Source organism: Lissotriton helveticus, chromosome 3_1 (assembly GCF_964261635.1).
Source record: "Lissotriton helveticus chromosome 3_1, aLisHel1.1, whole genome shotgun sequence".
In the NCBI taxonomy this organism is placed as follows: Eukaryota; Metazoa; Chordata; class Amphibia; order Caudata; family Salamandridae; genus Lissotriton; species Lissotriton helveticus.
The window spans coordinates 1,793,566,045-1,793,589,279 of record NC_136061.1 but is presented as its reverse complement, the minus strand read 5'-3'; the positions used below and the strand labels follow the sequence as shown (position 1 = coordinate 1,793,589,279).

At 45.1% G+C, this 23,235-nt stretch overlaps 1 protein-coding gene across 1 annotated transcript in view; it reads left to right on the top strand.

Annotated features, from left to right (window-relative positions):
- CNKSR1 (connector enhancer of kinase suppressor of Ras 1) overlaps positions 1-23,235 on the top strand; it is a 424,353-nt gene that overhangs the window by 155,109 nt on the left and 246,009 nt on the right. Inside the window, exons 7-10 of the mRNA XM_078682672.1 lie at positions 242-301; positions 1,463-1,531; positions 3,116-3,244; positions 4,132-4,220. Of these exons, the coding sequence (XP_078538798.1) occupies positions 242-301; positions 1,463-1,531; positions 3,116-3,244; positions 4,132-4,220 (347 nt within the window). The remainder of the gene's footprint in view (positions 1-241; positions 302-1,462; positions 1,532-3,115; positions 3,245-4,131; positions 4,221-23,235) is intronic.

The window sequence follows — 23,235 nt, the reverse complement described above, 5'->3', positions numbered from 1 at the left end:
CAGTAAAGGTGTGCCAAATGTTGATGGTCATGTTCACAAATATAGTATGCTGCTTGTTCAGATCTGGAGAAGGTTTTGCTTTGCACTTTACACTATTAGTCAGAGGAGTGAGTTGACTGTCTTTTGGCAGGAGGGGAATCAAGATGGTGGCCTCAGCTGTGGGACATTTGGGGACAGTATCTCCGAAATGATTGAGGACATTTTCATACATGTTCTTCACTGTATTAATCTTCCTCCACAGGGCATTGAGATCACATCTACCAGCTTCGGCCTCCATTTTGTGTCAGGAACTTTAGCAGAGGTGAGTGACAACACCTCTATCAACTCCTTGTGAAGGCTTAGTTGCTTTTATGTGCACTTTGTGTGCTTGCAGGTGCTGTGCACAGGGCTCTATTGAGTGCATTTTGTCTGAGCAGTACATTGTGACTTCATAGTGCTGTCTTGGATGCCTTGTGCCTACGCAAACCGTGTACAATATGTAATGTATTGTAATGCATTGTGCTGTACTTGCATTGTGCATACATTGTACCTGTGCAGATGCTGTAGGTGATGAATTGTGAATTTGAAAATTATCTGCCCAGGTCGGATTCTCAATGTATTTTGCTTAAGTAGACGGGTGCAGAGGGGTTCAAATTTGTGTAAAGTAGCTGTGCACACAGCTATATTTAGTGTATTTCTATGAAGCCATGGTGTTGCACACAGAGTAATGTATATACACAGCACTGTATTTGGCACATTGTGGATTCTGTGCACTCGCCTCAGTTGGACCCACACTGCTGACTGTGCTGTATCTTACAGGGTGTACATCTATACTGAAAGTGTCTCACTCTTTCCAAGATTGCAGAATTGAAAATTAAAATTTGGGTTCAGAAAGAAAGTGTAAACCCCATTACAATAACATAAGCAAAGCAGATGTTTATGAGAATGACATTGAGTATGCTTGTTGTGACTCCATGATTAATCCTGGGAATCTCCAGTAGAACTAGCAAGTGCGCCTGTCTGTGTCAGTTGTTGCAGTGGGGTGTTTATGAAGTGGAATCTGGGATTTGGAAAAACACCAATTGTTCATTAAAATTTCAGTCAAACAAGAGGTGAAATGCTTGTTTTACTAAGTTAATTCATGAGCTACCTCCCATCCACTTCGCAAATCCAATGTGTCTCTTGGAGTAGATAAAGGATTCCTTTATTCCCGACTTATCTACAAATTAAAGTAATACTGAGTCTTCCCTTTTCCTTTAAGTTGTATGCCTTGGAGAGGAATAGTTATGCAGGGTTTGGCATGTGAGGGATGGTTCAGATTTGAATATTTTCCTGAGGGTTGTATTTTCACTAAGCGTCTTGGTTATTCAAAAATGGGAAGAAGTGGCCATCAAACAGTCTTCTGCGTAAGTCACGGCTGGGTATGGCAAGCACTTTGATAATTTAGTTATTGAGAGTACTGATCTCCTTGTCTTTTGTCTAGTCTCCAGCAGGACACAGTGCAAAGGTCCTTCCAGGAGACGAAATTATTCAAGTTAACGGACAGGTGGTGGTAAGTACCTGGCACAACTGTTTTATATCTTTCCTCGTCCTTTCTTGCACATTAGTTATTCTATTTTACACTCTTATCAGCATGTTAACCAAAGTAGATAAAAGGCCAGGATTGGTGCTACAAACGTCTAATCGCTCCAATCCAAGCAAGGAAATGGCCCAGTAACCCACTAGTTGCATTGTAAAAGACATCCATAAATGAGTCAATGGGCCTCACATATTTTTGGGTCCTGGTGCCACTGCACACTTATTTCAAGATCTGTCCCTCAGGCTCACTTCCTAAACTGGGCAAAAGAGGCTAGATTCTTGTCTTCTAATAGTTAACTTGTAAAATAAGATCAAGTTGGAATCCCAGCTATTTGCCTTAAATGGCCAGTGTGATATTAGAACAAATACAAAAAATGCCACAATACAAAAATGTCTTTGAAGAACAGGATGAGACGGAATTCCTGTGATTACCATAGGTGATATAGGTTCATTTGGATCGCAGTATTGAGATTGGGTCACAGTGATGTTTTAGAAGAGGCTGGCAAGATAAAACCATTTAGATGCCTTAGAATATTTGATAGAAATTGAATCACATTGTCATCCTTTACAAGCCCAAAAGTGCGTTAGAAGTGCAGAAAGTTATTGCATCCCAGTGACATCTTGGAAGAGCTGCAGTCAATTGGATCCCTGTGACATCTTGCAAGTGCAGGCCCAGAAGGGGTGTCAAAGAGATAATGAGATTGAGTAACACTCCGTTTTAACAGAGATGGATGAGACTGGATTACATTGATGGTTTTAGAGGAGCAATAAATGTCTGGAGTCCAACAAGAAGAGCAATGTGAGATTCGTCCAATGAGTGCCCGTGAGAATTGTGGATCTGTTGAGTTCTTAGAAGAGTGGGATGGGATGATCCATGTGATGATTTTTGAAGAGCAGTTTGATCCTGTGATCTGTCGGCATGTACTGTTGTGGATTGCCTTATGTCTCTTAAAAAGAGGCCCAGTAAGTCACATTTCCGATAGGAGCTCTTTGTCCTCAGTCTGAACAGGGTGAGATTTAATCCCAGTGGTTTAGAAAATCAGGGAAAGAGTAAACATGAATGATGGTCTTAAAAGAGAAGTGGAATACAATGTGGCATTAAGGGCCTCAGATAAAGATGGAGCAATCAGATTGCAGTCAAACTTAAGAATGCTGGGTGGATCCCAGTTGTCCCATCTGATGGGAAATTGTGGAAGAAGAATCGCAGGAAAACTCTAAATTAATTGAAATGCCATTCCGTTTTTGTATCTGGATGAGTGTAGGTATCAGTTTACTTTTTTTCAAAGAGAGGCAGATTGTGGACTACAGATATTTTATTCCGTGGTTATATGAAAAGGGCTCAGATCCTAGAGATTTTATTCTTGCTCTTGTCAGAGGTTTGATCTTTCTGACTGAGACTTAAAGGAAAGCATAACGTTTGGATTCTAATCTAACCTCAGAGGGAAAGCAGATACCAAGTGATTTTTGACATTGTACCACAGTAGGAACATAGAACAAGAGCAGCTTGGTCAACCAACCTTTCAGAAATGTTAAGTATTGGATATTGCTCCTTCTTTAGGTTGGCTGGTCTCGCATGAACCTCGTCAAGAAGCTGCTGGAGAGGTCGAGTGGGGTGTCGCTTGTGTTGAAGAAAGTGACACTTTCCTCCTCTGATCAGCCCAGCTCCCCAGCATCTCCGCAGAAGCAGGTAAGATACAGGGTTCCTTTTCTATTATTTCAGTCAACCAGCAACGCCATTGTAACCAAGAAGCATCTGTCTGAGGTGAGTGAGGACATCAGCAAGAAAAATATTTGCAGGAATTAAGCAGTAGGTGTTGAAGTGCACTACCTTTGGATGAGCTAAGGTTGGGTTGACATTACTGTTAGATGGTGTCACAACACAGGGTATCCAGGAATGCCTGCCTGGATGATTATATGAATTTGGGCAGAATATCTGACAAACACAAATGGCTTCCTTAAAAAGGAGATAAAATATTGCCTAAGATTTCCTGTATCCCACACTCAGAAGTAGAGAAATATGATTCAGTGATGCATTCCTGTATGTCTCTCATGAGCAATAGGAATGTGATCCCTGAAGTGATATCAGGTGAGGTGGTAACAATGTGCACCTTTATAATGAGCCAGGGAGAATGGATACATATAATATATCTGTTATGTCCTCTGATCAAGGGTTTTGAGTAGTTGGATAGTGAGTTGTCCGCTTCCCTGCACAGTGCCCCCATGATACCTTTTATTGGTGGTCAGAGTTATGAAAGAGCAACCATTTTGCAGTCTTAACGGAAAGTGCCATAGGTAAAGAAGATGTAGGGAAATTCTGCTGTTTGCTCTGAGCCCAGAGGTCTGGATTGAAATAATGGCTTCCTTACTTGACCAAATTATGTTATCTATGCAGTTCTCCTCCTTTCTCAGTGTGTCTTTTCCTCAGTCTGTTGGAATTGGGACACATTTAAACTGGCTAACTGTCGGTATCAGTGACATAGGAATAACTGGATGTTTACATTAATTGCTTCCTGTTTCTTACACTGTTTGCCCAGAAAATGCCTTGATTTTTTTTTACTATGTTTACATTTGTAGGTATTTACGGACAGCTGTGCTAATCCTGCTGCAGCTTCTAATTTTCAGAATGACGAATCGCCCAAAATCTCTATCATTGCATCCCCGAGGTGAGGGCTGAGCTAACGGTCCCCGGGTAAATAAGTATAATTACTGGCTGCACATCGTGTGGGTGATTATGCTCTAAATCTTTCTCAACGTTTAGTATTTGGAGTTTAAACATTTTTATTACACTATGTAGATGGAAAAATAGTTCGCAAATGTGTTGACTTTCATTTGTATGCATTTAGTTATTGTCTTGTTTATTTGAAGCCCCTTAAAGGGAGTAGAACGATTCTAGCACCTATTTCCCATGGTGGTTTAAGTTAGGATTTAAGGATAACTTGTTATCTACCTATACTATCAAAGCCTGGTAATCTTCAGTGTTAAAATGTTCTTCCAGTGTCCAAAGAAATAAGATCCAGATGAAGGTAAATGTGATTAGAGGGAGGAAGTAAAGCTTGAAGTTGAGGTCGGTTCAGGCGGCAAAATAATTATTTGGTAAAATGTATTTAATTTAGTGAGGATCTCAAAAAGTGTGCTCTGTTTTGCCATTCTTGAAATAAAAAGTTGATAATGGGTTTCTCCAGTTAGAAACCTCTATATGAATGTTGGCTGTTAGTGGATTGTTCGTCTATGTTTGGTCAAACCGATATAGCGAGAGGCATTTTTTAAGTTGAAAGTCTACTGTTTTTATTTGATTTGCACCATAATGATGATTTATACATATTGTCTGTGATTCTTATATTGGAAAATACTTATGAGGCGGTTATGTCCCTTTCTTGATATAGAGGTGTATATCACTGCCCTGAGTAACCAGACTGCATGTGAAACTAGTATTCTTTTTGTTAGCCTTGCTAGCAAGCTATAATTGAGTGCATTTCGAGGCCTTGTCCTCTCCATGTTCAGCCAAGGTCCCAGAAAGCATTTGGAGTCATAGAAGGGGCTCAACAAGCTTGCCCTCTGGGTCTAAAGTCCATGTCCAGAGTTATTAGCATAAAGAGATAACACTTCCCTCTGTTGAAGGGAGGGAGAAGTGTGGCTTACTGGCCCCATTATTCTAAAGTTTCACTGAAATGTAATGCCCAGACCTCTGCACTGACATTCCATGTGTGTGTCAAGAGCATGTGTGTAAGGTAGATAGTGTGCAAGGTGAATGTAGGGCACGTGTGATAGCCAGACCCTGTGCTTTGTGAGTATGATTGCTGGGTCAAGTTGGATCCATTTGGTATTGCCCCTGGTTAAACCTGGAACAAGGTGGTGCTGGAAAAAGCCTTCACACTTGGTGGGTGAGTACTGCCTACATTCCACTGGCTGGCAACCAAGACAATGAATTGAGGGAGGATAGAGACAGGGCTGTCCTTAGAAACCCTATGACTGATTGTTGACTAGATTTCCCTGAGCACTGTCATTTGGTAGATGCTGAAGAAGAGTTTGCAGTTTCTGTTAAGGGCGACGACGTTTCTTGGCAGGGCCTGTTCATTTATCTATCCTGATTGCTGCTTTTTGACAAGTAGGTGCGAAGAATTTACATTTCATTGTGCTCAAGTTTTCAGACTTCACATAGGAGCTAGAATCATCATTACCTCTTGTGAGGGCTCACCTTGCACTAAGTCTACATCTTCACTTCAGCCTGAAAATGATGTTTGAAAGGGAGCCACCTCAACCTAGTTCGACAGCCTTAGATATCGGATCCACACCTGTCCTAGGAAAAAAGTGCTCCATCGACTACTTGAAGCAGTGCTGTGAGACCACGGCTGGTGTGTGCATTACGTTATTCTCCAAGTGATGACAGGACATCATCTGTAGTTTGCACAACTTGCAAAAATCTGAGTGTCTGTCTGGCATCAAGAAGCTGCCTGTCTGCTCAGAAAGGCAAGATGAATGACTGATCATACAGCAGCAGAGACTGTCTAAGAGAAGCCCCACTATGTTCCTGGAATGTGGTGCACCTCGGGTCAGCCTACTTCCATCAGGAGCACAACTTGGACCAACCAAGATATGAAGGGTCACCCAGTCGTTCTACAAATTTCAAGTGGTGAACTGCATGACGAAAATGTGCAACCCAATTCAGCACAAGACTTTCCAACACAGCATAGGAACTTGTACCGCCACTGCCCAAAGTGCAGCATAGTATGAGAAATCCCCTGGCCCCATCACTGCCTAGGGGAGCACGTGCTCCATGTCATGGAGGCTGCAACTACCAAGGACAAAGCACCCGTCCAGCAGGCCTTCAGCGGAGTAATCTTGCACTACTTTCGAGGATTCCTCTAGCGTAAACCTTACAAGCAAGCAGACTTTATCTGGTACAGCTGCATCCCCTTCCAACAGATAATGCAAGTCATAGAAACAAAAGTCTGAGACTCTGTTAAACATAAAGACTAGACTGCAGTAAAGTGAAATAATGGGTTATATGATAATACAACGCTTACCAGTACCACGCATGGCATTACCACGCGAATTTTACTTCGCAAGTGGCTTTAGCACGCAGCATTTTTGAACGCAGGATTATTCTACGGAAAAAAACATCTACGAAACCTCTTACGTCCCTTAGGCACATATGTCATTCCATTGTACATAATGATAGTGATAGGCTAAAAAATATGTGTATATTATTATTAGCATTAGTAGGCTATATCCAGGGAAATGAGGCATGGAGAGGGGTCAGTCTACAGAAGGAAAGGAGAGAAACACTTCATACATTTAATTCAGGGTAATTTTTAAGAACAAAGATTTGTGTCTTACCTGACACCTGCACGCCTTTCATCAGCAGCCCTTACTTCCACCAACCACAGAAACAAGCGTCAAAACACGACTAAGAAAATTAAAAAAGGACTTCTATAATGACGGACACGCTACGCTACGATGTTGTGGAGGCTCTTTAATTGATGACAGAGGCACTGAAGAGCGTTTTTATGTAAGTTTTCTTCTTTTTTAATTCCGCTCGTTTTTTTGTTTTTTTTGGGGGGGGAGGCCCCCCCAACCCCCTCTTTTTTTATTGGACCTTTAACTCACATTCCTTTACTACGTATTTCGTAGTAAAGGAATGCGTGGTAAAGGTTGTAGTGGTAACCACGCATGCGTTGTAAAGCATGCGTGGTTACTGCATTCGTGGAAACGGCCGCGTAGTAGTGGCTGTTTCCCAAATAATGTTGCCTGCATAAACTCTTTGTTCGAGGCATATGAGCTGCAGATTGTACAATTAGCATTAGATCGCCACCTGGTGTTGGGCTCGGATGATTGCATGTTGTTGTCTTCTTGGAAGAAGTCTTTGTAGTCACGAGATAGGTGAATCCTCCCTTGGACAATAGTGCGCATGGGCATCGGCTCCATCCTTAATTGTTTTTTTTTTCCGCCACTGGGTTCGGATGAAAGTTTTCCGCTCCGGCTATAAATAGACATTTCAAGCACTTCGAAGTGCAAAAAAAGTCCCAAAACTCTCCAAACTACTCTGGAGATTGACTAACATCGTTTTGACTCCATCAGCTCGATTCCGGTCATCGACGCGGGCTGTTGGGCCCATCCACGCCGTGAGGCCTACACCACATGGAAAGGACGCCATTCAAGAAATGCCCCCGGTGTGGAGCTTATCGCCAGAACACAACGAATCTATCTGTACAGCCTGAGCGTTCTTTCGATCCAAGAAAACCATCCGAGATCGGAGGGCCCGTCGACACGACATGCATAGATCCGCTCTGGAACCGGTGGATATCTTCGATGAGGCGGTTCCGCTCGTTTCCGACGATTCCGATCTCCAGATCGTATCAGAGGCAGACAACTCTGATGACTCCATACCATCGGGTTAGCGCGTGTGTACTACTGCCCCTGCACCACTCACAGCACCCAGATTGAAGGCAAAGGTCAACACTCCGCCCAGTCTCGACCGAAAATCCACTTCGACAGCCCCGCCATCGAGCCCGGCTCCGAAGAAAATAACGAAGCCTTACGGTAGCTCGGTTCCGAGCAAGCCGAACGTGCCGATCCCACCAGCTCCCTTGGCACCAAAACCGAAAGAAGTCTCGGCTCCGAAACCGTCGACTTCTAAAGACAAGGGTACGAAGCCAGCGTCCGACACCTCGAAGCTGACGAGACCAGCTTCCACTCTGAAGACATCTTCTTCGATGCCGAAACCGACAAGACCTGATTCCGATGCGCCAAAGCCCTCGAAACAGCCTACCACACCGAAAACAACACCTTCGGTGCGAAAATTACGCCAGGGGACACTGTAACCACTCCTAAGGCTAAAGACAAGCAGCAACCTCGTCCGGTACTGAATAAATCGACGCCGACAAAGGTTTCTCGAGGAGAAGAATTCTTCCAGCCACATCCTCTCCAAAAGAAGATCTACATTGACCCAAAGACAGGTCACGTGTCCACTACACCACACAAGAAAAGGAAGGCAGATGACACACCCCCACCTGTGGTTCCTGCCAAGAAGAAGGACTCTGCCACATCCCCTATGCACCCTTTCACCAATACTTCCTTGTCCTGCATCTCCTGCTCCTCTTAACATTTCACCCCAAATGTCTCCTTCTCATTCTCCTCTGTTACCTCCACACTCACCTCAAAATGATAATGAGTATAGTTTAGGAGGAGGAATAGACACAGATGAGCCTTTCCCATACCCTACACATGATGCAAACTGGGAGTACCCAAACCCACAGGATATACCAGACATTCCTGACCCACAGTCATACCCATCAAAACCTTGTCATCCAGAAGATAACATTGGCTTTGGGCACCTATTGAACAAAGCTGCCATGTACCATAAGGTCACTATGCATTCTTATGAGGAAGAGGAGGATTTTCTGTTGAACACATACGAACAATCGCAAAGATCTTTTCAAATTCTTCCCATGATCAAAGCGGTCATCAAACATGCTACGGAAGATTTTAAAGACCCTGTACATACTAGGATTTTAAACCCTAGAATTGAGAAAAAATATAGGCCTGCACCTACAGATATTACCTACATGAAGGGACAACTACCATTAGACTCATTAGTTGTATCAAATGCTAGGAAGAGAGCAAACTCACAAATCTCAGGTGAAGCACCACCACCTGACAAAGAATCCAAGGTCATAGATGCCTCAGGCAAAAGAATACCTGCGCAAGCTAACAACATATGGCATATAGCTAATACACAAGCCCTACTTTCCCGGTATTATAGGGCTCATTATGACCAGTTGGAGAAACTGCTAGAACATCTACCTGACCAATATAGGACACAGGCAAATGATCTTCTACAGGAAGGCAAGCTTATCTCAAATACATTAGGCGCTAAAGGTACCCCCAAAATATTTCTTTTAGGTCTAGAGGCAGGGTAGAACTGGGAAATATACTATCAAGAAAAACTCAGTTTTTGTCTGATGTCTTTTAGATTATCTGTAGTCTTGCATCTGAAGAACTTCAAGCTGTACGATCTTTAGGCGCCTTGATGCCCTTGGGCTAAGTTGCGCGTTACAAGACTCCATTCATTCAGAATGTGAGAGGGTGTGTGCATGAGTAGATTGAATGGTGAGATTGATATGAATGAGTGTATAAAGCTGTTTTACCTAGGTTCGAGGCATGTGGGCTGCTAAATTCATATCTTAGCATTAGATCGCCGCCTAGTGTTGGGCTCGGATGATTGCACATTGTTGTCCTGGAAGAGTCTTCGAAGTATCCTGAGATAGGTGGCTCCTCCCCTGGACTACAGTGCGCATGGGCATCGGCTCCATCCCCAGATTGTTTTTTTCCGCCATTGGGTTCGGATGTGGTCTCGACGTCTTACTGTCGGAACCAAGTAAAACTGACTTTTAGCGGCCAAAAGGCCTCGATTTTCTTGCGTCGGTATTGTCTGCGCACGGTCTCGAGTCTTCCGTCTCTTGGAGCCGGAATAGGCGGAGATTTCTTCGCTCTAAGAACTTTGAGGCCTTCTCATCGCGACACGACTGCAAAACTTTTCGAACATGGAGCGGAGCCCGTTCAAGTACTGCCCGCTCTGTGGGTCCAAGTACCCACACATCGATCTACACCCCGTGTGTAACAAATGCCTTTCGCCTGACCACGACGACGGCAAGTGCAAGTTGTGTGCACAGTTCCGCTCAAAGAAGACTCTCAAGCTTCGGCGCGCGGTGCGCATGGAAGCTAAACAAGCGGCCCCGGATCCGGAAAACATCTTCGGCGACCAGGACGAAGAGGACCAGGGTCATCATCTCCAAATCTCCCCACCCGAGACGGAGGTCGAGGCGGATCCGGGAGACGACGACGGAGTCGCGGGTCAAGGCCTTGAATACGTCGACGAGGTAGGAGACGACGATGAGATTTATGGGGCCGCGGCAGACGGCTCGGGGGACGAGCTCTGCCCCGAAGGTTACGAGGATACCGACCGGGACACGGGATCGCCTGTCGGCCTTACCCAAGACCCGTTGCCGCAAGCCACAGCCCCGCCTTCGGGCCCGGCCACGGACTTACTTGCTGGCCAGACTGTTTCGAAACCGAAACCGAAACCATCGGGAACGACAACACCTAAAATGGCCGACCCGAAAACGAAACCGAAACTTAAGGACTCGAGTGTCCCTAAGATGGCTGCCGTGCCGGTGAAACCAACGGTGCCCGCTACCCCATCGACTCCGTCGACCTCCGGTCCGCACAAGTCGAAGAAGTCCGTCGATTCCGATACTGCGAAATCGAAACCGACGCCAGAGGAGGGGTCCTCCAAGAAAGATGGTCGGCACGGGTCAGCGGCTACGACACCGTCCAAGCCCGCAAAAGTCGGCTCCAAGGAGGCTACGCAGGCACACGGAAAGAAGTCTGCGCCCCGAACGCAGGAAACGGAGGAGGTAAAGACGGGATCCGCGCCCAAAGCGCACAAGGCCCACAGGGACGTCGGATCCGAGGGAACGATCAAACCATCCTCGTCAGCGCCGAAACAAGCTGTGAGTGAGGCGTCCCCCATAGCCGAATCACTGCAAAGAATAAGGGAGAAGGCCTTTGCCCCGTCGGCTCCGATACCATCGCCGCAGCCGCAAAAGGACACTCCAGCGAAGCCTTCTGGGAAACTTCTCTTTATTTTGCCGCCAAAGGAGGCGCCAAAAGCATTTTCAACCAAATCGGCACCGAAACAGGTGTTTTCTTCACCGACTGCCCCGCTTCCACGTCAAATACTCGAATCAGAGGACGATTCAGAGCATTTCATCGACGCTGACACAGGCAAACTGACCCTCTATAAGAGGAAAATCACTTCGGAGCCAGTGGACTCCTATGTCATTCCACTAAAGAAGAAGAGGGTGCCCCTTGACGCCTCAGGCCTCACGGAACCAATCCAGCCTCCTCCAAGACGGAGCCCTACTCCCTCCCCGGACCACTCTGCGGGTGAGGGGTATGATGAGGACGAGCAGTACAATTTCCCTATCAATGAACCTGATGCACAGCCGGATTCATATGATGACGCTGGTGACCAGAGCACCCAGGGTGTGGGGCAGGACCCGCAGCTTTTTAATGCACGTGCATCCCCGACTGAGGATTCAGCAGGTTTTTATGCACTACTCGAAAGGGCGGCAGCCAATCATGATGTGGACATGCATGCCGACCCGGTTGAGGAAGACTTCCTTTTCGACACTTTTTCAGTCTCTGAAAGGACAGTGAAGACACTGCCTATGCTTAAAGGAGTCCTCAAGCATGCTGGGGACATATTTAAGGAGCCTACAAGAGCGAGAGTGGTCAACCCTCGCATTGAAAAAAAGTACAGACCTGCACCTGCAGACCCCGCATACATCCGGGGACAATTGCCACTGGACTCTCTTGTGGTCGCCAATGCCAGGAAACGTGCCAACTCCCAGACAACGGGTGAAGCTCCTCCCCCGGATAAGGAGTCCAAAGTGCTAGAGGCAGGGGGCAAAAGAGTAGCTGCACAGGCATCAAACTTTTGGCGCATCGCCAATACACAGGCACTCTTGGCGCGTTACGATAGGGCGCACTACGACACCCTAGAACAGGTTGTACAACACCTGCCTCCACAGTTCCAAGAAGCCACACAACTGCTCATTGAGGAAGGAAAGCTAATCTCAAACGCAGCCATCAAGTGCGCACTTGACGCTGCGGACACAGCTGCTAGAGCTATCAACACTAGCGTTATGCTGCGACGACAAGCGTGGCTCCGCATCTCAGGGTTTAAACCGGATATTCAGACAACAATCCTTAATCAGCCAGTCAATCCTGATAGTCTGTTTGGTCCAGATGTTGACACCACCCTAGAGAAAATAAAGAAGGACACAGAAACTGCTAAGTCCATGGGGGCCCTGCAGTCACAACAGTTTCGGGGCAGCAATTTTCGTCGCTCAGGTGCACGTGGAGTCACCAGAGGACAGATGGGTCAGCAATCCCAGTTCTCTAAAGGTGGGGCGCAATCCTCGTTCACAAAACAGAACAAGGGAGGTTACAGAAATAACAGCAACAGAGGTCGCGGCAGAGGAAACAACAGCTCCCGCTCCTCTACCCCGAGCAAACAGTGACTCTCTGTCACTGCCCCCCGACCACTTAACACCTGTCGGGGGGAGACTGCAGCAGTTCCTGCCCGTCTGGAGAAACATCACCACAGACAGGTGGGTGCGACAACTAGTCCAGTATGGTTATTGCCTAGAGTTGAAATCCACTCCACCCAACATCCCGCCAAGGCAAAGGCCTATGTCCGCAGAGCACTTGCACTTATTGCAGCAGGAAGTGGTGGTAATGCTGCAAAAAGGCGCAATCGAGCTCGTGCCGGTGGGAGAGGAAGGCACAGGGGTATATTCCCTGTACTTCCTTATTCCGAAGAAGGACGGATCTCTCAGACTCATTCTAGATCTACGTCCCCTCAACCTGTACATACTATCAGAACACTTCCATATGCTTACACTGCAACAGATTCTTCCCTTGCTAAACCAAGGAGACTTCTTAGCAACCTTAGATCTCAAGGATGCTTATTTCCACATTCCACTACACCCGTCCCACAGGAAATACCTCAGATTCACTATCCAAGGCAGGCATTATCAGTTCAAGGTCCTACCCTTCGGAGTCACCACAGCCCCGAGGGTGTTCACCAAGTGTCTGGCGACAGTAGCGGCGCACCTCAGGAGGCAGAACATCCATGTCTACCCCTACCTAGACGACTGGCTCGTGCAAGCCAAGTCAGAGCAACAGTGCGCCGCAGACATGTCGACTACAATTCACCTTCTTCACGATCTGGGTTTCTCCCTGAACTACCCAAAATCGCATCTTCAGCCGGCACATGTCCGGCAGTTCCTAGGTGCGACGATCAACACCCTGACGGCCATGGCTCAGCCAAACCAAGTCAGGATAGACAGCATGCAGGCTCTGATCCAAAAGTTCAGGCCACAACACTCGCTTCCAGCGAGAGTGTTCATGCAGTTGATAGGCATGATGGCCTCCTGCATCTTCATAGTCCCTCACGCACGGCTACACATGCGCCCGCTCCAGGAGTGCTTAGCGAATCAGTGGACACAGGCTCGTGGACAATTGACAGACCTAGTGTTGGTTACCAGTCGGGCATACGACTCTCTGCATTGGTGGACTCCACACAACCTTTGCAAGGGCCGACTGTTCCAAGAGCCTGTGCCGCAGATTGTCCTGACAACGGACGCATCTCTCCAGGGATGGGGAGCTCATGTGCTCACTTACACGGTGCAGGGACTATGGACGACGCAGCAACAGAAGATGCACATCAACTATCTGGAACTGATGGCAATCTTCATGGCGCTCAAGTCCTTCATTGTACATCTGTGCAACAAAGTCGTGCTAGTCCGGACGGACAACATGACCGCGATGTACTACATTCAAAAGCAGGGAGGCACCCACTCGCCACAGCTGTCTCATCTGGCTCAGAGCATGTGGAAGTGGGCCATTCAGAGGAACATTTTCCTCATGGCAGAACACCTCCCAGGAAAGGACAATCAGATGGCGGATCTGCTCAGCAGGTACAGCCATCAAATGCACGAGTGGGAGTTACACCCATCTGTCCTCCACCCGTACTTCCGGCAGTGGGGTCATCCGGAGATAGACCTGTTTGCCACAAAAGAGAACGCAAAATGCCAACACTTTGCCGCCAGATTCCCTCACCCACAGTCGCAGGGGAATGCGATATGGATGAACTGGTCAGGCAAATTTGCGTACGCTTTTCCGCCAGCCCCTCTAATACCGCTGGTCGCAAGAAAGCTAAGGCAGCACGAGATGACTCTCATCCTAGTTGCTCCAACGTGGGCGCGCCAGGCTTGGTACACCACGTTCCTCGAACTCTCAGTGGTGCCGCATCAAAGACTGCGCCTCACGCCCAGTCTTTTGACGCAGAACCATGGAGAAATTCAGCATCCAGATCCGCAACAGCTCAACCTGGCGATCTGGCTCCTGAAGTCCTAGAGTTTGGATACCTTAACCTACCTCCGGAATGCATGAACATCATCAAGGAGGCGAGGAAACCAACTACTAGAGCATGCTATGCTGCAAAGTGGAAGCGTTTTGTCATTTACTGTACAGCCAATGACATCAACCCGCTAGATGCATCTATCCCCAACATCATCTGCTATCTGTTGCATCTTTACAAGTGCAATCTAGCGTACACTTCCATTCGGATACATCTATCCGCCATAGCAGCTTATCGCCAGAACAGGCAGCACCTCTCTGTCTTCAGAGTGCCCGCCATTAAAGCCTTCCTTGAAGGTCTGAAACGAGTCATTCCCCCAAGAACACCGCCAGCTCCGGTGTGGAACCTCAATGTCGTTCTCACCAGACTGATGGGACCACCATTTGAGCCACTGCACTCGTGTGAACTCCAGTTCCTTACGTGGAAAGTAGCTTTCCTTGTAGCTATTACGTCTCTGAGGCGTGTCAGTGAGCTGCAGGCGCTCACAATCCAAGAGCCATTCATTCAAATTCATCCAAATAGGGTAGTGCTACGCACTAACCCCAAATTCCTTCCGAAGGTGGTGTCACAGTTTCATCTAAACCAAACTATTGACTTACCAGCATTCTTTCAAAACCCGCAAACGGTGGCGGAAAGAATGCTCCATACCTTAGATGTACGGAGGGCGTTGATGTACTACATAGACAGAACACAACCCTTTAGAAAAACAAAACAACTCTTTGTTGCCTTCGCACCACAACACAAAGGCAACCCGATTTCCAAAGCAGGGATAGCCAGATGGATTGTTAAGTGCATCCAGATATGTTATCAAAAAGCCAAGCGCACTTTAACAATACCCCCCAGAGCGCACTCCACACGCAAACTGGGGGCATCCATGGCTTTCCTAGGGAACATTCCTTTAGAGGATATTTGCAGAGCAGCCACGTGGGTTACACCACATACCTTTACGAAACACTACTGTGTTGATGTGCATTCCAAGCAGCAAGCTGCTGTAGGACAGGCTGTTCTGAAAACACTTTTTCAGGTTTCTGCAGCTGGCACGGGCAACACATGCCTCGAACTGAATATGCTACTTACCAGTATGCATCTGTTCTTGGCATGTAGGGCTGCTAACATTCATATCGCCCGCCCTCCTCCCCGGTGCCTGTCGCAGCTGCAGATATACTATTGTATTTATTCATTAGCATGGACATCCTTTACACTTTTCACTCCATCTTCTGCCACAATGGCGAAAAACAATCTGGGGATGGAGCCGATGCCCATGCGCACTGTAGTCCAGGGGAGGAGCCACCTATCTCAGGATACTTCGAAGACTCTTCCAGGACAACAATGTGCAATCATCCGAGCCCAACACTAGGCGGCGATCTAATGCTAAGATATGAATGTTAGCAGCCCTACATGCCAAGAACAGATGCATACTGGTATGTAGCATATTCACTTTTTTTTATTAATTGTTTTTGTGGGGGTTGTATATGAACACATGTATATAATATATATTGTCATGTATTTTCTTGATTTATTTTCTTAAATATGGAAATGATGAATTGTCAATCACTGTTTTGTATGAAAAAAATGTAAAAAATAATATAAAAATGGTTTTTGAAAAGATTTATATACCAAGAGAAACAAATGATAAATAAAATGCAATTCAAATGAAAATCATTTCTTGTATACTAGGATATGGTTGTGCGTTGTCCTTGAAGAAAAACGTTTTTTGAATTATACCAATCAGTGAAATAAGATAGGTCAGTTTAGAGGTTTTCTTCATAGAATATTTTCAAGCTTATCTCAAATGTCTCACTCAAGTGCACACTAGATGTAGCATATACTGCATCTAGAGCTGTAAATACCAGTGTCGTACTTAGAAGACATTCGTCGCTACGCATTTCAGGGTTTAAACAGGAAGTCAAAACTACTATTTTGAAAAAATGAAGATGGCTATAGACACCGCCAAATTTATGGGGGCTCTACAGTCCACATAAACTAGAGGTTCCTTTCGTCGCTCCCTTTATAGAGTGGGCTCCAAACAAACAGGTGCAGATAATACAACATCCTTCAAATCTAACACACAAACATCCTCTAACAAGGGTAACTTTAGAGTAGGATATAGAGGGAATAACAACAAAGGAAGAGGTCGTGGTAACAACAGTAATCGAACCTCTTCCGCCTCAAAACTGTGACTTTCCTCTGCTCCCCCAACGGCATTCCACTCCTGTGTGGGGGGGGGGGGGGCAGATTAACGCAATTCCTACCTGTGTGGAACTCCATCACATCAGACAAGTGGGTAAGACAGATATTATCCAGTATGGCTACTGCCTAGAACTTACAGCAACCCCTCCACACATACCACCCAGACAGCGTCCATTGTCTTCAGAACACCTTTCTCTGCTTACACAAGAAGTTCTGTCACTTCTACAAAAGGAGGCATTACAATTAGTTCCTTTACAAGAGCAAGGAGCGGGGGTTTACTCGCTGTACTTTCTAATTCCCAAGAAGGACGGGACACTAAGACCAATTCTCGACCTTAAGCCCCTCAACCATTACATTCAGTCAGATAATTTTCATATGATCACTTTGCAACAAGTGCTCCCACTGCTGCAACAGGGCAATTTCCTCACAACACTAGACCTAAAGGACGCCTATTTCCACATTCCTATACATCCTGCTCACAGGAAGTATCTAAGGTTTGTACTGGAAGGACAACATTATCAGTTCAAGGTCCTTCCATTCGGAGTGACAACGGCACCACGAGTATTCACAAAGTGCCTAGCAGTAGTAGCAGCACATCTCAGAAGACAACAAATACATGTCTTCCCTTATCTGGACGGCTGGCTCATAAAAGCAAAATCATTCAACCAGTGTGTTCAACACACACATCAGACAATTCAAACATTGCACGACTTGGGGTTCACAATTAACTACACCAAGTCGCATCTGCAACCCTCTCATATACATCAGTATCTAGGGGCTACAATAAACACGTCTACAGCTCTAGCGTATCCCAGTCCATCAAGGATACAGAGCATTCAAGCCTTAGTCACAGTCTTTCAACAGCAACACTCTGCAAGCCATAGTGTTCATGAGACTAATCTGCATGATTATGAAATAGACAGGCGTGGTGCACAGCGTATGTTGAAAAAAAATGAATTTTTAACCTTCTTAATTAGATTTCAACGTGATTTTTCAATTGGTTTTTGGGTGCTCCAATAGGTGGTGTAACCGGCCATTTACACCGAATTGAATAACATCATGTGCGAACATTAGCATAAGGATGCATCCCTATGTATGGGCACTCTCTTCAGGTTCGGTCAAAAAATGACAGACTCCTCTTTGATTTGTCATCAAGTTCTTAGTTATTTTTAATATTCATTTCATTTTTGATTTCAGATCCATTGGTCAAATCATTTTCAAATCATAGTTCATTATGTTGCTCGATTGCTCCGATGCATTTCGGGCAAATGTGCCCCTTTTCCAGGAGCTCTGAAAGGATTAAACACGAATAACACATTTATAATCATGAAACCATGGTGCTCATCAAATAGAAATCTATACATCATGCTCTTCAAATCATCATTGTGTGCTTGACCCGGTATATAACGTTATTAAAGTGTCACAGGGGGATAGAGTGCTAAGGTGGGTGAACCCGTGATAGTGGAACAGTGCACAAAAGTGTGAAAATACATACAGAACGGGTAAATAAAAAAGCTTACGTGTCCAGTTCGGGCAAAAAATCACTTGAATCTGAGAACGAAAAAATAAAAGAAGGACTCGGAAAAAGTGATCGACTGTTGTGTCGGCCATGTTGGATGTGTAAATCGTTCAACATGAGGTGTAGAGCATGGAATGAAACAAAGTACAAGAAGCTTCATATGTCACAAGGGTGCATAGTGTCATAAATGCCACAAACTTTGATTACAAAAAACAACTTAATTCAATGCGGTCATTAAGACCGAACGATCGATGACTTATTTTTCATCTGGAAAGACACAAGAGAGAACTTAATCACAGCTCTAGAGGAACTAAACGAAAAAGACCACAGAATACAACTCACATGGCAACTGAGTGAGAACACAATAACCTTTCTGGATGTTTCAATCAAACGCACAGACACCAGATTAGAGACTGATCTATTCAGGAAAGAGACTGATCGCAATAATACCCTTCACCATTCAAGTTTCCATCGGAATTCCTTAAAACGCCATTTACCTTACAGCCAGATGTTACGGGTTAGACGCATTACCTCAAACCCAGAAACATGCGCTCAACGCATGAATGAGATGAGTACAAGGTTCCTAGAGAGAGGATACCCACAAGATATGGTCAAGGAAGCAGTTAACACAGCATCAGGCATCACAAGGGAGAAAGCACTCAGTAGAGTAAAAAAAACAGAAGACACGCACATGGTTATAGTGTCTAAGTATTCAACCCTCAGTGGAAGATATAAGAAAATAATCCTAAATCATTGGAGAATTCTATCATCAGAACCTGATTTCAAGGATTTATTCAAACAACCACCCATATTCGCCTTCACACGAGCTGACAATCTCAAAGAGATCGTATCTAAGGAACCATCTTTGCAAGTCACATACAAAGGCACTCAAGCATGTTTGAACTGTAACAGCTGCAACAATGTAATAAAAGTCAATACAATAAGTCACCCTATGAAGGGCAATAACATCAAATTAAATGTCAACGCAACTTGCGACTCCAGCAATTTAATCTACCTTCTTAAATGTCCCTGCGGGAAGATTTACATTGGAAAGACAGAAAGGAAAATAAAGGTTCATCTAAACAAACACAAATCTAATATACCGACAAAAAACACCAAATCAAGCATAGCGACGCATTTTACTGAGCATCAACACAATGTGGCACAACTGAAATTTATGGTATTGGAGATCATTGAAAAGAAAGAGGGAAGGGACAACAATAAGACCCTCCTACAACGTGAATTGACATGGATCTATCGTTTGCAATCACAAAAACCGTTCGGTCTTAATGACCGCATTGAATTAAGTTGTTTTTTGTAATCAAAATTCGTGGCATTTATGACCCTATGCACCCTTGTGACATATAAAGCTTCTTGTACTTTGTTTCATTCCAGGCTCTACACCTCATGTTGAACCCTTTACACATCCAACATGGCCGACACAACAGTCGATCACTTTTTCCGAGTCCTTCTTTTATTTTCGCGACAGTGCCGGTTTTCGTCACGTCCGCTTCCTTTGATTGTTTACATGGCTTTAAAATCGATTCACCAATCTAGCCATGCGAACTTCTGTTTCACCAGCTTCCCGAACCTCGGTTCCATCAGCGTCCCGTCATCAGCAACGGCCAGATAATTTCAAGTAAGTCGAGAATCATTCTCGCCATGGCTCCCGCACCGAGCTTTCCGAGCTCAATGCTTTTAGGAACCTAACATCACGTATTTTTTCGTTCTCAGATTCGAGTGATTTTTTGCCCGAACTGGACATGTAAGCTTTTTTATTTACCCGTTCTGTATGTATTTTCACACTTTTGTGCACTGTTCCACTATCACGGGTTCACCCACCTTAGCACTCTATCCCCCTGTGACACTTTAATAACGTTATATACCGGGTCAAGCACACAATGATGATTTGAAGAGCATGATGTATAGATTTCTATTTGATGAGCACCATGGTTTCATGATTATAAATGTGTTATTCGTGTTTAATCCTTTCAGAGCTCCTGGAAAAAGGGCACATTTGCCCGAAATGCATCGGAGCAATCGAGCAACATAATGAACTATGATTTGAAAATGATTTGACCAATGGAACTGAAATCAAAAATGAAATGAATATTAAAAATAACTAAGAACTTGATGACCAATCAAAGAGGAGTCTGTCATTTTTTGACCGAACCTGAAGAGAGTGCCCATACATAGGGATGCGTCCATATGCTAATGTTCGCACTAATCTGCATGATGGCATCTTCATAGTGCCATATTCAAGACTGCAAATGCGTCCGTTACAGGAATGCCTAGCACAACAGTGGAACCAGGATCAAGGTCAACTAACAGACCTGGTGTTGGTAGGCAGCCGCACACATCGCTCTCTGTAGTGGTGGAACACCAATAACTTGACAAAAGGGTGGCCGTTCCTCGAACCTGTTCCACAACTGCTGCTCACATCACTCATCCCTCACAGGATGGGGAGCCCATCTCCTACATCATACAACTCAAGGACAATGGAACAGTCAACAAAAATGGTTCCATATCAACCATCTAGAGCTGCTAGCAATATTCTTAGCACTCCAAACATTCCAAGTACAAGTACAGAACAAAGCTGTCTTGATCCGGACAGACAACATGACAGCCATGTATTATATACAAAAACAAGGAGGGACACACTCTCTACCACTGTCCCAGCTTGCACAAGACATTTGGAGATGGGCCATTCCACAAAACATATATCTGTTGGCAGAGCACCTTCCAGGAGTTCACAATCAGATAGCAGATCTGTTGAGTCGGCAGACACAACAAATTCACGAATGGGAACTACATCCACAGGTTCTTCAACCATTCTTTCGCAAGTGGGGTCATCCAGACATAGATCTGTTCGCCACACAAGAAAACGCAAAATGCCCAACCTTCGCCGCCAGGTTTCCACACCCGCAGTCCAAGGGCAATGCAATATGGATGAACTGGTCAGGCAGATTTGCATATGCTTTACCACCAATACCACTAATACCACTAGTAGTTCGCAAGCTCAGACAACAGTCTCTCAAACTAATCCTAGTAGCTCCCACATGGGCACACCAACCGTGGTTCACCACACTACTATAACTGTCTCTTGTTCCACATCAAAAGCTACAACTGACTCCATCCCTACTAACACAGAACCATGGAGACATCAGACATCCAGACCCAAATCAACTGAATTTGGCGATCTAGCTCGTGAAGTCTTAGAGTTCGTTTATCTTAACCTACCACCAGACTGTATGAACATTATTAAAGAGGCCAGGAGGCCTACTACCAGAGCTTGCTATGCCGCTAAATGGAAGAGGCTTGCCATTTACTGCAACAATAACCAAATTGATTCCCTGGATGCTTCCATCCAGAATATCATTTGTTACCTTTTACATTTACAACGGTGTAACTTGGCATATTCATCCATACGCTTACATCTTGCAGCAATGGCAGCATATTTACAAAATAGACAACATTTGTCTCTTTTCAGAGTGCCTGCAATGAAAGCATTTATGGAAGGATTAAAGAGAATCATTCCTCCCAGGTTGCCACCTTCTCCAGTATGTAACCTAAACGTTGTTCTTACAAGACTCATGGGACCCCCTTTCGAGCCTTTACATAAATGTGAACTGCAATTCCTTACATGGAAAACAGCTTTCCTTATTGCTATTACCTCCCTTAGAAGAGTAAGTGAGATACAAGCATTTACAATACAAGAACCCTTTTTACAACTACATCGTAACAAAGTGGTCTTACGAACTAATCCAAAAGCCATAACTCCTTTTCATTTAAACCAATCTGTCGAGTTACCTGTGTTTTTCCAAAACCCAGACTCTGTGGCAGAAAGGGCTCTACACACATTAGATGTTAAAAGAGCTCTTCTCTACTATATAGATAGAACTAAGTCTTTTAGAAAAACAAAACAGTTTGTGTCTTTCTCTCCCCGCACAAAGGCAACCCCATCTCTAAAGGTGAATTTGCAAGGTGGATTGTAAAATGTATACAAATATGCTATCAAAAAGCAAAACTACATTAACAGTTCCTCCCCCAGAGCGCACTCGACACGCAAACTAGGAGCCTCTATGGCTTTCTTAGGAAACATCCCCCTAGAGGACATATGCAAAGCAGCAACATGGTCTACAACACACACCTTCACTAAACACTACTGTGTTGATGTGCAAGCCAAGCAGCAAGCTGCTGTAGGCCAAGCTGTCCTTAAAACTCTTTTTAAAACAACTGCAACAGATACAGGTGACCACTGCTAGGGGAGACGCTGCTGCACAATCAATGCTAAGTGTACAATCTGCAGCTCATATGCCTCGAACGGAAAATGCTACTTGCCAGTATGCATCTGTTCTTGGCATGTAGAGCTGCAGAGTAGTACACGCCCTCCCGCCTCCCCGGGACCTGTATCTGTTCCAGTTTTATCTTACTTAGATGCTCACGCATGGACATCTTTTCTTTACTTCTACTAACTCCATCATTTCCCATCATGGCGAAAAACAATCTAAGGATGGAGCCGATGCCCATGCACACTATTGTCCAAGGGCGGAGTCACCTATCTCGTGACTACAAAGACTTCTTCCAAGAAGACAACATGCAATCATCCGAGCCCAACACCAGGTGGCGATCTAATGCTAAGTGTACTACTCTGCAGCTCTACATGCCAAAAACAGATGCATACTGGTAAGTAGTATTTTCCTTACTCGATCACCTGAACTGGCATATGGTTACTTAAACATGGTGATAGCTTAATGAACTCATACCAGTACCAGCTGTTGCCTATGTCTTATCTTCATTTAAAAGAACAATCTTTTATGGCCCGATAGATACTGGGAAGAGAGCATTAGAGGTGGAGCTGTGCTTAGCAGAAACCTGTAGTTGGAAATATTGAACATTCACTGAACCGCCATGAGTATGGCTGGTATTTCATTTTGCTGTGGCATTAGGTATTATGTTTGTTAGAAATGGGGTAGCC